This window comes from Pristiophorus japonicus, chromosome 8 (assembly GCF_044704955.1).
Source record: "Pristiophorus japonicus isolate sPriJap1 chromosome 8, sPriJap1.hap1, whole genome shotgun sequence".
NCBI lineage: Eukaryota > Metazoa > Chordata > Chondrichthyes > Pristiophoridae > Pristiophorus > Pristiophorus japonicus.
The window spans coordinates 225661687-225674060 of record NC_091984.1 but is presented as its reverse complement, the minus strand read 5'-3'; the positions used below and the strand labels follow the sequence as shown (position 1 = coordinate 225674060).

General features: G+C 46.7%; 1 protein-coding gene across 6 annotated transcripts in view; it reads right to left on the bottom strand.

Moving 5' to 3' along the window:
• Positions 1-12374, bottom strand: part of LOC139269044 (unconventional myosin-XVIIIb-like) — a 452517-nt gene that overhangs the window by 400197 nt on the left and 39946 nt on the right. For 3 of the 6 annotated variants that reach the window (XM_070888021.1, XM_070888023.1, XM_070888024.1), the window contains exon 2: positions 5095-5209. The exons of 2 other annotated variants lie outside the window; for them this stretch is intronic. In XM_070888021.1, the coding sequence (XP_070744122.1) occupies positions 5095-5131 (37 nt within the window). In that variant the 5' untranslated portion in view covers positions 5132-5209. The remainder of the gene's footprint in view (positions 1-5094; positions 5210-12374) is intronic. One more of the 6 variants, XM_070888022.1, reaches the window with a different exon arrangement.

Here is a 12374-nt window from a genome sequence, read left to right as displayed (position 1 = left end):
TCTCGCAGCGGTCCTTCCCCCTGCTGGCGCCGACTCCCGCCCGCGCCAATCTGGCATCGGCGGGCGAGAGGTCACTTGCGCCACTCGGCCGTCCGCTGACACCAGCGGGCGGTTCCCGGGGGGTCCTCCCTTCCTGCCCCGCTCCAGCCCGAGTGCAAACTGTCACTGGGCACAACCCGCAGAGGAATGTCGGCGGCAGTCGGCAGTGAGGCCATTAACTTCGGACCCTGTGTTTGGCACGAAGTTTAAGAAGGAGCGCAGTGTCACATCGTATTTCCAGCACAGAAACAGGCCATTCGGCCCCAACAAGTCCATGCCGCTCTTTACGCTCCACCCGAGCCTCCCCCCCCACCCTATTTCATCTAACCCTGTCAGCATATTGATTTAACCCTCACCCTACAAGAAATGTTCACCTTCTACTTTGAAAGGACTACACTAATCAGTTACCTCTGCATTGCGAGCCAGAAATTGCAACACTGAACAGAGACAAACTCATGTGCATCAAAAATGGTGGTAACTATGTCATCCTGTTGCATCTGCCACAGAGTTGCCGAAGATAAAACCTATCTTAGGTTGCATCTTGCATAGGAAATACGTCAGGGAAACAGGCCATTCGGCCCAACCAGTCCATGCCGGCGTTTATGCTCCACTCGAGCCTCCTCCCGTCTTTCCTCATCTAAATCCATCAGTGTAACCCTCTATTCCCTTCTCCCTCGTATGCTTGTCTAGCCTCCCCTTAAATACTATTCGCTTCAACCACTCCCTGTGGCAGTGAGTTCCACATTCTCACCACTGGTACCGTCAATATGACAGACAGGAAGAAATGAAACGAAAAGCAACAAATACTGGAGCGGAAATCCGGAAAAAACCCAGAAAACGCACAAGATGCATCAGTTCAGAGGGAGGTGGGTGAAGGTTCCTTCATTACAAATAGTTCCGATGACATTAGGCGGACTTTTCTCATTTACATCCCGTGCTTTTTCAATTTTTGGGGCAAGACTATTGCAAGGAAATCACCATCACCATTATCACTGCTCAATCCTTGCTTCCTCCCTCCATCCCATTTTCTGGCACAGAATTTTCTATGCTGTCGAAAGAGAAACCTGTGGGCCACCCATTTGCATTAATTGCCCAACAATGTTCGCCTGCGGGGGATGGGGGAAGTCCCAGGTAATAGGAATGTCAATTAAACAGCAACTTACTATTAATCTAAAATTTTTTTTTTGAATGTCCGCATTCTCACTCCTCTTTGGGGAAGTCCAGAACCAGGGGTCACAGTCTAAGGATAAGGGGTCAGCCATTTAGGGCTGAGATGAGGAGAAACTTCTTCACTCAGAGAGTTGTGAACCTGTGGAATTCTCTACCGCAGAATGTTGTTGAGGCCAGTTCATTAGATATATTCAAAAGGGAGTTAGATGTGGCCCTCACGGCTAAAGGGATCAAGGGGTATGGAGAGAAAGCAGGAATGGGGTACTGAAGTTGAATGATCAGCCATGATCTTATTGAATGGTGGTGCAGGCTCGAAGGGCCAAATGGCCTACTCCTGCACCTATTTTCTATGTTTCCTATTTTCTAAACTTCTACCGAATTTTAAACAAACTCAACCCGTATTCGGTATTGGTTGTTGACTGTCTGAGCAGGTTTAAAGCAACTAAGCTATCAGTAAAGAAGCTGCCAAATCCAGTTACTTACATAATGTTTGCTTCAAAATGATCTGCATGATGCATGCAACTCCGATATAGACCAAACACCACAGAAAGCGGGTCCAGGCAATCCAACTTTAACACAGGATGACACAGATCCAATCTTGCATTCATATCTTGGTTGCGCAGTGTAACGGGAATACATTGGCGAGATTAGACACAATGGGCTTTGCAAATGTAATCTGCATCACAATGCACGACTGGGAAAGGGACTGCATTCTGCAATATCAAACCAGAATTTCTCACCGTTTATATGTATGCGCCTGTGAGGATGCTCACAGGATTGTAGAGCTGTTGCCCCTCTTTCAATACTTGAAGGGGCTGCTCCTTGATTTCTGGTTGCACTTCAGTCCCACACTCCTGATCTTTGGGCACCCTGTGCGGAGGGGAGCGGGCAGGTCGGAAGGCCTCCTCGTAGGACTGCTCCTGGGCATGGCCAAGGGGGCCATTAACCGGCCCAGGCAGCGGGCGGTCGACGGGGGTCATTCAGCCCGACGGCCTGCCTCTCCTCCGCAGCTACGTTTGCACCAGGGTGTCCCTGGAGATGGAGCACGCGGTGTCCACCGGTACGCTCGCGGCCTTCCACAAGAGGTGGGCGCCGGAGGGACTGGAGTGCACCAAATTTTAATTTGATTTAACATTTTGTTTAAATTGTTAATTTGTGGGTTCTAATGCCCTTACCAAAAGGGGGCACCTGGCTTGAAGTTAATAATTTAAAATAGTTGTAGAGCTGGGAGTGGCTTAGCAAGTCACTTGATGTTGACAAGACTCAATAAAACCCCAGTCAGTTGAGTCTAGGTCATCCACGATGAGGTATGCAGTTGTGAGCCTAATGGATAAACTGGTACTGTGTAGTGTGATTGTTAAACCTTTGATAATAAACCAACTGGTTCTTAATAGCAATGTGTTGCTATGAATTCTTAAGCAAAGAACCCATGAAACAAACACATTCCAACAGTCAGTGGAGATAAGACAGCCAAAAGCCAGCACTGGACATTCTTCCATCAGCTTGCCATTGAGAAGCCAAGACTTGGGTTCACCGATTTCACATAGTCGGGAAAATGAAGTGTCGTAACTCCACTTGAGCCCTGGAATGGACAACTATGAACTGCAGCACAGCTCCCATCTCCACTGCCATACTGGTCTTTGGGAGGGTCAACAATGGTCAGTCAGCACTGCTGAAATTAAACGGCGGGCCGTATGCTCCACTATCAACTCCTGTCATGCTACCGGCCTTTCCCAATACAATGCTGATGCCAAGGTACAATGGCAGGGAAGAGTATGAAGCTGTGATACAATGCACAGTGCACTCGGTGATATGTGTGCGCGCACTAGGTCCGTGCAGCAGAGCTGGTCTCCAGTTGTCTTGGTTAATCCTTGCCACTGGACCAAGACCTAAGTCTGTCAAGCCCGTGTGGTGGCTGGTGTGCAACGGCCAGCACACGTTAAAAAAAATCCACGCACAGGTATCTTCCACCCTTCAACATGAAGTTCAGGTCCTGGCATTTTAGGCCCTTCATTGAAACACCTGTGAACTTTTTGACATGGAAGCAAGTCATCCTCGATTCGAGGAACTGTCTAAGCTGAGCACTGCAACTCAATGAAATAAATGAATGTGAGCATGAAACTGGAATTGGCGTCCTTTGGCCTTCAGAGGTCAAATGAGCAATAATGAGCAAGAATTCATTGTATTAAGAACTAGTTAGTTTATTAACAAAGTTTCAACAATCGCACTACACATTACCAGTTCATCCACTAGGCTCACAACTGCATACCTCATCGTGGATGACCTAGACCCATCAGAGGTCTCCCAGTTTTTACTGCAGTGCTAGTGGAATACTAGGCATCACTCTTGATCAGTCGTGTTCATCGGGGAGTATTTCATGCTACATGGGCCCTATCTGAAGCTGCTTTGCTATGATGGGGCAAATAAGACAGGGCTGATCTGATTATTCAGAATACCCAAACTGACCTATGGAAGAATTACTACTCATTCTAACGGGACAATTGATGATCCCAAATGCAAACACCAGCTGTGGTCGTTGTTTATTAAGCAGCATCCTGCTCAGTAACTTCCTGCAGGAAACATCGATGTGAGGAGTCAAACTAGCAGGAGAATTTCACACTACAGGTTGAACCTCCTTTACCCAGAACCCTCGGGACCTGGCCTGTTCTGGATAAGGGATTTTTCCGGACGAGGGGTGGTCACGTTAAATTGGATGGTACAGGTGCTGAGCAAGGGGATATCGGGGCTGTCTGGCTTGGGGCTGGGAGTGCGGTAGAGAGATCGTGGGGGGCGCGGGGGCGGTGGATCGCGGGGTCAGGTCAGCGATTGCGGGAGTCGGCAGCGAGGAAGGACTTCAATTTGTTCATGGCAGAGTTCTGCGCCTGCGCCACCCGGTGGCCGGGAATGGTGCCGGATGAGAGGTGGTTCCGGATAAGGGAGTTCTGGATACGGGAGGATCAACCTGTACTTGGGTGCAACACGTTTGCGGGCAGCAGCCAATTAACGTGTCAGGAAGCGTGAAAAGCTAATGGACTTGCTCTGTGCTGCCTGTTGCCGAGCATCTGTGAAGCCTGGAGGAGTGGCACATTCAGAGCGAGAGAAGGGAACATTGACGAGAACAGATAACATGTCAAACAGATGGAACCCAATCATCAAGGCAGCCAACATGGAGCTGATGATCTTTTGACAAGTCGGGCAATATACAAAATCAAACTGAATATTAGATTGGGTAGACAGCAAGGGCAACCTCAAATAGCTTGGGGTGGTGACAAGGAAGTCGCAATCTTAATAGTCCGAGAGAACATTGAGCAAAAAGGTGTGAAGTGAATCTGCTGAGAAAGCAGCCTCTTCCAAAAGAAGCCTATCTTATGAAAGAGGAAATAGGAAACGGTTTAATGACATGCTGATATCTCCATTGATTTAATGGCTGTCATAATGCTACAAAATATCAAGCACTGGGAGAGAAGCTCCTAGCTGTCCTGAGACAGAGATCTTCACAACTTGGGGAGTAAAATGACAACTAAATATCCCATTTTTGGTGATGGTACTACCAAACTATTCTTCCAAAAGTGGCTGCCTGGACAATTTTGATACTGGAACAACCTAAACGTTGATATCAAATTCACGTTCAGCCACAGTGTCGTGCCTGAGGGTCTCAGATTCACAGTTGCACGCACAGGCTCTGAGGTATTGACGAACAGTGGGACTTTTCTGAAAATGGCTCTGAATTTGCCGAACCCATGTGTCTTACCCCGGTCCCATTCTGCAGCGACACCCGTTGCCATGGTAGCAGCAGCTCAGTCACACGTCGAAAAGCCAATGCAACTCCGCCTTCTCGGCCGCATGCAGGAAGTCAACCTGTGACCCAGGAAGAGCAACTTTCCTTTTCTTCCCACAATGCTAGGCGCGAGGAGACAGCCATGCTCCGACAGTTTAGTGGAGATGTGTTACGGGAACAGACTTTGTGCTTAGACCACCTGAGGGATATGAAGACATCAAACTACATGATGGGATGGTCATGCAGGAGTTTTCCCAGAGAGACAAAAATGATGAAAGAGGAGAAAGAGAGAGAGAGAGAGAGAGAGAGAGAGAAAGGGGAGAAAAACAGAATGATTAGACCAATAATGCACATAGAAATAATGTCACGCAAAAAATACAGGAAAACTTGAACCGTGCTATTTTCCGTCATGAAAACATTGATTGAATGGGACAGGATGAAGACAATTCTGCAGCTCCTACACTTTACTTACTTTCAATGATGACTACCCTTGTTTATTAGTGAAGATGAACAGAAAGGCCATATGTCATTCCAATTCAGCAAAGCTGCGAGTCAGCCTATTGGACGATGGCGTTTTGTTCATATCTTTCAAATTGCATATTTTGCCTTATTTGTGGTGATAGATATGAAAAAAAAACATGTCTTCAGCTATTTACTTCAGTATAACGCAAGTTGGGGATATTCAATATGGCAGTAGCCACTTCTGCATAAACTTACAAGAGACATAGCATCCATCACTAATCTCAAAGTCCTGGGAAGGACACAAGAAAATAAGCTTGTCTGCTGTTCGGTGAATCTTGCCTCACTTCTAGCTTGAAACATCTCTCGACATCGCAATCTTTCTTGTCCCTCGATACCACTATGGCCATTGCTCCTCTAAATAACAACAACTTGTATTTATATCGTGCCTTTAACGTAGCAAAAGGTCCCAAGGCATGTCACAGAAGCATTATAAAACAACATTTGACACCGAGCCATATAAGGAGATATTACGGCAGAGTTTTGGTCAAAGAGGTAGGTTTTAAGAAAGAAAGAAGGAAATAAAGAAAGACTTGCATTTATATAACGCCTTTCATGACCACCGGGCGTCTCAAAGCTCTTTACAGCCAATGAAGTACTTTTGGAGTGTAGTCACTGTTGTAATGTGGGAAACGCGGCAGCCAATTTGCGCACAGCAAGCTCCCACAAACAGCAATGTGATAATGACCAGATCATCTGTTTTTGTTATGTTGATTGAGGGATAGATTTTGGCCCCAGGACACCGGGGATAACTCCCCTGCTCTTCTTCGAAATAGTGCCATGGAATCTTTTAACATCCACCTGAGAGAGCAGACGGGGCCTCGGTTTAACATCTCATCCTAAAGACGGCACCTCTGACAGTGCAGCACTCCCTCAGCACTGCAATTGGCAGTTTCAGCCTCGATTTTTGTGCTCAACTCTCTGGAGTGGGACTTGAACCCACAACGTTCTGCCTCAGAGACAAGGGAGCTACTCAATTTTTTTTTTAATTAATATTTATTGAACATTATCATGATCATGATCATTCCATTGTATCATACAAATCCATACCGCCCCTCTGCACAGCCATTCCTCCAACACATTAACATTAAAACCTGAAGTTTAATTTGTCTCCTGTAACATTTCATAAGAACATAAGAAATAGGAGGCCATACAGCCCCTTGAGCCTGCTCCGCCATTCAATAAGATCATGGCTGATCTGATCATGGACTCAGTTCCACTTCCCTGCCCGTTCCCCATAACCCCTTATCGTTTAAGAAACTGTCTATTTCTGTCTTAAATTTATTCACTGTCCCATCTTCCATAGCTCTCTAAGGCAGCGAATTCCACAGGTTTACAACCCTCCGAGAGAAGAAATTTCTCCTCATCTCAGTTTTAAATGGACGGCCCCTTATTCTAAGATCATGCCTAACTAGTTCTAGTCTCCCCCATCAGTGGAAACATCCTCTCTGCATCCACCTTGTCCAGCCCCCTCATAATCTTACACAGTTCGATAAGATCACCTCTCATTCTTCTGAATTCCAATGAGTAGAGGCCCAACCTACTCAACCTTTCCTCATAAGTCAACCCCCTCATCTCTGGAATCAACCTAGTGAACCTTCTCTGAACTGCCTCCAAAGCAAGTACTTCCTTTCATAAATATGGAAACCAAAACTGCACCCTGTATAGCTGTAGCAAAACTTCCCTGCTTTTATACTCCATCGCCTTTGCAATAAACGCCAAGATTTCATTGGCCTTCCTGATCACTTGCTGTCGCTGCATACTATCCTTTTGTGTTTCATGCATAAGTACCCCTAGGTCCCACTGTACTGCGGCACTTTGCAATCTTTCTCCATTTAAATAATAACTTACTCTTTGATTTTTTTTCTGCCAAAGTGCATGCCCTCACACTTTCCAACATTATACTCCATCTGCCAAATTGTTGCCCTCTCATTTAGCCTGTTTATGTCCAAATGAAAATTTTTGTGTCCTCCCCACACATTGCTTTTCCCATCTTTGTATCGTCAGCAAACTTGGCTACGTTACACTCAGTCCCTTCTTCCAAGTCGTTAATACAGATTGTAAATAGCTGGGGTCCCAGCACTGATCCCTGCGGCACCCCACTAGTTACTGGTTGCCAACCAGAGAATGCACCATTTATCCCAACTCTCTGTTTTGTGTTAGTTAGCCAATCCTCTATCCATGCTAATATAATACCCCCAACCCCGTGAACTTTTATCTATTGTAATTTACAAATTGATTATAAAATACTATCTTTAAATTATTTTCTGAATAAAACATCCACAGAGCCTTATAAATGATCTTGTGGTTTATATTTAAAATACTCTTTTAGGTTTATTCTCCTCCCCTTAAAAAACAGAGCATTCCTTCTTTGCACAATCATAAATCGAGCCAAACTGAACATGACATTAATTGCCGCTCCGCTAGACTCGGGCAGACTCTCCTGCAATCTCCATCTCAAAATTGAGTCCCACGGGATTCCCATTCTTGCTCTTTGGTCCTCACCCAGCAAAAAAACCTCACACAACTGTCAAACATAGCACTTAAAATCCTTTAACTGCGGAGATAACACCAGCAAATGGGACAGAGTCGCATCCCGCGTCCCACACACTGGGCAAGTTGCCACCTCTCCTCGCCCAATCTTATATAAGACTATCACGGTAAAAATCCGGTTATGAGCCAATTTGAAATCCAGTTCAATCCACTCTGGACATTTAAAATTCGCCACACTCCCTTCCAAATTCTGTTGGTCAAGTTGTGGGTATATATTCTGCCAAAACTCCTGACCAGCAGGTGTCTTAAATCGCCATTCTCTAAATACCCCATAGAAATCTCGAGTTGTCAAATTAGACCAACTCCTCCCCTTTCTCCAGCAGAAAGCGTTGGAAAAGCGGGACACATTATACCTCCTTTGGAGATTTGCATATTTATTTATTTCTTCCATCCAATCCTGTGGCATTGCCCTCACAATCTTCTCCTACACGATCGTAATTGCTTTTTCCTCGACCGCCTGATCCTCCTCCCTCACTACCGCTTCCGGCAACCAACCTGGAATTACCTCAGAATACATCTTTCACATATATATCAGCTTTTATAAAAGCTTGATTAAATAATACCTCTCCTTCAATGTTGATCCACCTCTTCAAAAATAAGGGCTGTTCTAAAAATTCCTCAGCACCTTTGGGCATAAACTGCACACGTTAAAAAAAAAAAATTGGGCTCAAGTGTCTATAACCCCCTTATAAAATCTAAGGAGAGGCTTAATCGATTTCAAAAACATATTGTTGTATTCCATCTAAAATATTCCCTGTCCTCCTATCCCATTTAATGAAAAGAAATGCTGGAAACAACTCTTCCAAAAACTTGTATTTGACTTCTGAAGCAATCTCTTCATCCACTTAATTCTAAAGGATTTTTTCTTCAAAAGCAACCAAGGCTGGTTTCCCTTCCCATAAAAACTTTACACAAGCTTCTTGGATAGACTTTTCCGCCCACTTGGAAATATTCTCCACCGTCAATAAGTACCATAGTTTAGAGAGCAGGAGAGCTGCCACCACTGTCTCTCTTCCTTGCACTTTTAATTACCTTCTTTCCCATCTTCTCAAAATCTTTTTAATTTTCATAATCTTCGATTCCCAATTTTGTTGTGTAAGTGAGCAGCTTCACCTGGATTGGTAGCACTTTGGGTTGTTCGATAGGGTTGTCCCAGAGTTTCTCGAAGGCCGCCTGATTCATCAGCGATTGGCTCGCCCCTGTGTCGAGACCGGAACACTGTTGATTTCGACTTCTATTTTCAACGGGGAACTCTGGGTGGAGCAGGTAAACACTCCATACACCTCTTCCTGGGGCTGAGCTGCTTCCTGGGCTCTCTCTTCATCTTCATCAGCGCTGGAGCCCGGGTGATCGGCCAACTCTTCAGCGACTTGATGAGTAAAATTTATTTTACACATTCGCTGTAGATGGCCTTTAGGGTTACAGCCTTTGCAAGTATAGTCTCTGTATCAGCACTGGAGGGCTCTGTGATTTACTCCACAACACCAGCATGGGGCTGGCCGCTTGGCCCCCCGCGGCGGACTCAGGGTTACGGGGCTCGGGGTCGCAGTCTTGCCTCTGAAAGGCGCCATTCAGTTCACTGTGCTTGCCGGGTTAGAGTCATCATCCTTCTGGAATCGCAGGCCGAGGCCATGAACGCTTGGCTCACCTTCATTGCCTTCTGCAGGGTGACCGTGGTGTCCACAGAGAGCAGCCTGTGGAGGAGGCCCTCGTGGCCAATTCCAACAACAAAGATGTCCCTCAGTGCTTCGGTGAGATGGTCGCCAAAAATCACACGGTGCAGCCAATCTTCTCAGGTCTGCAGCATATTTTGCGATTTCTTGCCCTTCGGGCCGCCGGTGTGTGTAGAACCGGTGTCTGGCTGTGAGGATGCTCTCTTTAGGCTTGAGCTGTTCCTGTATCAACGTTACGAGCTCCGTGAACGTTTTCGTTGTCGTCTTCTCTGGTGCTAGCAATTCCCTGACAAGGATATGAATGGTGGGCCCACAACTGCTGAGCAGGATGGCTCGGCGCTTATCAGCCAGCAAGGTCAGTGTGTCTCCCAGCCAGGTCGTTCGCAATGAAATAGTGTTCTAGCCTTTCCACAAAGGCATCCCAATCTTCCTCATCAGCAAATTGTTGAAAGTTGCCCCATATGCAACCCCAGAACTTCTAAAACCTCCACCACCTTAAAAGGGCTTTCCTCCAACCAACTCCTTCCCACACCCAGGCATTGGGACATACTATAATTTACTCTGGCTCCTGAAGCTCGACAATACTACCATAGCTTTCTTCACTGGCTCCCCATCTCTCAACGTTAAGGTCGTGTCATCTGCATATCGTGACACCTGCCCGGAACTGGGAACCGCACTGATGCCCGCACCCCCCCCGCCCCCCACAACCCCCAATTCCATGTCTCCATCCTCCTCTGACCCCTCACTCTCGAGCTCTTCTGTAATCTCCCATCCCTGTCCCCCGTCAGATACAGAATCTCCTGCCGTCAGATACTGAATCTCCTCCTCCAACAGTGCCACTCCCTTCGGCCTCACCTCCACCGCTGACCCTTGCTCCCCATTTCTTCTCTCTCTGGAACATTTTGCTCCCTTTTGGCGTCTTTATCTCCCCGCTCCCATCCAGCTGTCCCTTTAAGGCTCCTGCCTCTTGCACCCTCTCCTGGTCTTGCCCCCTCCTGCTCCCCAAGATGTACAATTCCCGGTCTCCCTTACACTTACCCCGCACCTGCCCCTGCTCCCCCAAACAGATACCTGAAGGCGACCCATATTATGGCTCGACTCTGTCCCTGACCCGTGATGCCCCCCCGCTGACATTGTTCTTTTCCATCGTACTTGGTGTGTTTTCCACCATCCTCATCCTGTTCTCTGCTCCGCAATTTTCTGCCTCTTTCCTCATTCCGTTCGGCGGCTGTGTCCTCCGCCTGCTCCGCTCCTCCGGCCACTCCACTCACACCTCCTGCTCCTTCTCCCATCTCCTCGTCACTCAAAGACCTTCCTTCTGCCTCACACTCATAGCGAGTGGGGCCTTTGCGACAAACCGCACAGCTCTCTGTATTGCAGTTCCGAGCGATGTGTCCAGACTTGCCACAGTTATAACAGTACATGTCTGGACAGCTTCTTACTAAATGGTCATGTCCAAGACAGTAATAGCAAACCTTCACCTGGTTATCATGCAGAACCCGGAAGTACTGCACTCCTTCCATTGTCTCGAATTTCATGCTGTAGGGCAATGACTTCACCCCGTCTGGGAACTGTATTTTTACATAACGGGTTCCATCGGCTACCCGCGTTTCTGGATAGTATCTTCTCTTTATTACTGAGCAAAGTTTAATGTCCCACGACTCCAACTTTTTTACCAGCACATCGTCCTCAACATAAACCAGCAGATTTAAGAATGAAACTACCATCTCTTCAGAATACAGCAGAGATACATCTAAATACTTCTCACCAACCTTCAGGCTCAGTAAAAGTCTTTCCACACCCTCTCGCCCACTGACCGTCACCTCGAACCCAACATTCGGCTTTGGTCGGCAAGCAAAGCAACTTCCCTCACCGCAGTCCTCGTGTACCCGCCTGGATAATATCCCAAGCTCGCATCTCCTTATCCTGGCAGTGAACCACCACCGTGTTTTCTTTTCCAAACCTCCCGGGGTCCCGGCCCAAATCTTTGGGACTTTTATACTCCCTTCTCAAGACATTCTCTCCCCTGATTAAATTCACACTGGGAGCATTGTCCTCTGAGGGGCCCAGCACTCTAGGCCCCTCAGCAGCCATCTGGGTGATGTTTATGGGCCAAAAAGGCCCTAAAGTTTGAAAAAAAAACAACCCACAAACCCACCACCAACTTTTTACAAACTCACTCCAACTCCTGCCGTAATCAGCAGCACCTGCTCACTCCTAGCCCCTCCCACCGAGAGAGTGCTGCCCAGTGAGTCACTAACTGACAACTATTACCTCGTCACATCAGCCTGGGCTGGTTTCAGATTGACGTCTTGGAGGTGAAAGAACAGTGTGATAACACTCAACACAATCCAATCCTCAAAAACAAAAGCTTTAAATGTTATACTCAGCCCAAAGGATTGCTTAAAAAAAAACCTCCAGCGGCATATTCAGTGCCTTACAGCAAAGTAAAAGCAGAAAGCAACTCTTAGTGTCAGCACAAAGTGTTTGGCCTTGAGCAATTAAAACAATTCAGATGTGTAAGCTTAAGTACATCCATCAATTTAATTATTCATTTTTAAATTTGGCCTGTTTAAAGATGCACAACCAAATGTTACTGTTGCCGAATGCTGGGCAATAAAAGCGACATGTTATTTACTGAG